The sequence below is a fragment of the Phoxinus phoxinus genome, assembly GCF_949152265.1.
Source record: "Phoxinus phoxinus genome assembly, chromosome: 25".
Taxonomy (NCBI): Eukaryota; Metazoa; Chordata; class Actinopteri; order Cypriniformes; family Leuciscidae; genus Phoxinus; species Phoxinus phoxinus.
In genome coordinates this window covers 10,364,561-10,367,060 of record NC_136900.1, presented here as the reverse complement: position 1 = coordinate 10,367,060, position 2,500 = coordinate 10,364,561, and the positions used below count along the sequence as shown (strand labels likewise).

The 2,500-nt window shown below is 33.6% G+C and overlaps 1 protein-coding gene across 1 annotated transcript in view; it reads right to left on the bottom strand.

Annotated features, from left to right (window-relative positions):
• crabp1a (cellular retinoic acid binding protein 1a) overlaps nt 1-2,500 on the bottom strand; it is an 11,574-nt gene that overhangs the window by 680 nt on the left and 8,394 nt on the right. The window contains exon 3 of the mRNA XM_079604440.1: nt 1,823-1,936. Within this exon, the coding sequence (XP_079460566.1) occupies nt 1,823-1,936 (114 nt within the window). The remainder of the gene's footprint in view (nt 1-1,822; nt 1,937-2,500) is intronic.

Sequence of the window (2,500 nt, the reverse complement as noted above, 5' to 3'; positions counted from 1 at the left end):
CTCGCTCTCAGGGGTCAGGAGCGCCTGTCCTGGAACCCATTCAGGACGCTCTTGTTTTATTGTTGAGTTTGGATCAAGGCCCACATATGGGTGTTCCTTCAACTGTCAGCGCTTTCGTGCCTGTGGACTTTTAGAAAATAGACTTTTTTCACACTCTCGCAGGTTTATTGAACTTGTCTGTAATGTCCAAGAGTGGACATGCATCACAGGAGAGACATAGCCTATCTTTTCTGAATGTCATGATTTTTTCATCCCATCACACATTATGTATCCCGTTTGGAAGCATTATGTGGTGGAAATGACATTTAAAAAAAAATGTGGAATCAAATGGCCAAGGCCCTTTCGTCTTGCATGGCTTATTTTATAGCAAGCATTTTGTGTGCTAAAATACCATGCTAAATAAATAAACATGACATTTCACTTTGTCATTGGTCGTAGTTTTAAACTATTAAAGTTATTTAAAAGTTTCTTGGTCAGTAAGACATTTGTTTTTGAAAGAAGTCTTATGTTCACCAAGGCTGCATTTATTTGATCGAAAATACAGGGAAACAGTCTAATTGTAATTTGAAATAACTGTTTTCTATTTGAATATCTTTTAAAATGTAATTTATTCCTGTGATTCAAAACTGAATTTTCAGCATCCTTTCTCTTCAGTGTCACATGATCCACTAATGATGGAAACCGTGATCATCCCCCCCATTTATTTTAATAAAATAAATGACGAACACAAAACCTTTGAACAGTAGGCTACTTTATTAATTAATATTATGTATGTATAATAATTTTTAATAATTTAAAATACTTTTACAATGGATCATTTGAGATTAAAAGTCTGGGACAAGTGTAAAACAATAATATATATATATATATATAAAACAATAATATATATATATATATATATATATAATTTTTTTACATTTGTCGAGCGTAACCATTCAACCCTGCTTCCAAAGTTATTGTAAGATTTTTATTTTATTTTTATAATATATATATATATATATAAAGTTATTTCAGTCATGTTTTGCTTTAAACATTTTGTCTATTTAATAAAATATATATATTTAAAATTTGTATTGCTAGAGAAAAAAAAAATGTTTACCAATTTTTTGGTAAAAAAAAAAAAAAAAACAGGATAAAAAAACTCCATAGAAAATTAATGGGGAAAAAAAATTGTTTTACCCCTGAAGATAAAAAAAAATCCCCATTTTCTGAAGTACCTTTTTCTGACCATTCTTTGAAAAAAATGTTTTGTTAGGCCCTAGTTTGACCCCTTTGGTGGCCAAAACTTTCTGTAAAGGACACCCAGAGTGTGAGTCACATGAGACAGAAGTGAGAAAAGCAGCCTGATCAATTCGCTCCATTAAACATCTCACACCCACCGTCTCTCTCTCTCTCTCTCTCTCTCTCTCTCTCTCTCTCTCTCTCTCTCTCTCTCTCTCTCTCTCTCTCTCTCTCTCTCTCACTTCTCTCTCTCTCTCTCTCTCTCTTAATGTCTTAATGTTAAGTTATAGTGAAAATAAATCCATGTTTCCTGTCTGAAGTTATAAATATGATCTCAGTCAGCTCTCATAAGAACACTGTTCAAATCATATTAACATAACATTATCCAGCCCCTTCTGTCTGGAGAAGTGAACACCAGAAACAATCTCTTCCGTTGCAATTCTCCTTTATGTCCAAAATAGTAGACAAAGCTGTGAGAAATGTTTTTAACAAATAGTTTCAGACAGGATTTAGTCCCAAAGCTGATCCTTATGGAGAAGTGTATAGAAGAGCAACACAATGTTCAGGGATGATATGGTGTGTGTGTGTGTGTGTGTCTCACCAGGATCAGTTCGTCTCCACGCAGTTCTCTACTCCAGAATGTAACGGGTCCGTCTCGATCCACCAGCGTCTGTTTGCAGTACATTTTATTCTCTGTCTCCCATGAGGGCAAACTCTGCAGACAGAAAAATCATTGTTATTATCTGTTAACTTGATATTAACTTATAATTCATCCAATGATCTGTTAACCACTACAATCCTTAAGTCAATGAGTTTGAAAACAGATTGATTCCTGAAGGAATCATTCACACTGATTTTGTGAATCGGATAAAACGATTCATTGATTTGACTCTAAAGAATGATTTTTGAATTCATGAATCGGACGTACATTTTCATTTTAAGCTTGACAGTCCCTCTCATTATAGGCTATTGAAAAGGGTGCCCAGGTTTTTCATCAGAAATTGTATTTTTTTATTTATTAATCACATCTAACATAAAAGTGTGAATATATAAACTTTTATGTTGGATGTGATTAATTGCGATGAATTGCTTTGACAGCAGCACTTAATGTGAAATATATATAGGCCTACATATAAATAAATAAATTAAATATTAAACAATATAAGTCCTCCTTTAGATTTGAGTGTATGGAGGGCTGCAGATAAATGAAAAGTGTCAGAGAACTGCAGCAAAAACCGCATCAGCAACCAGACTGTTCATCTCTCTCTCTCTCTCTCTC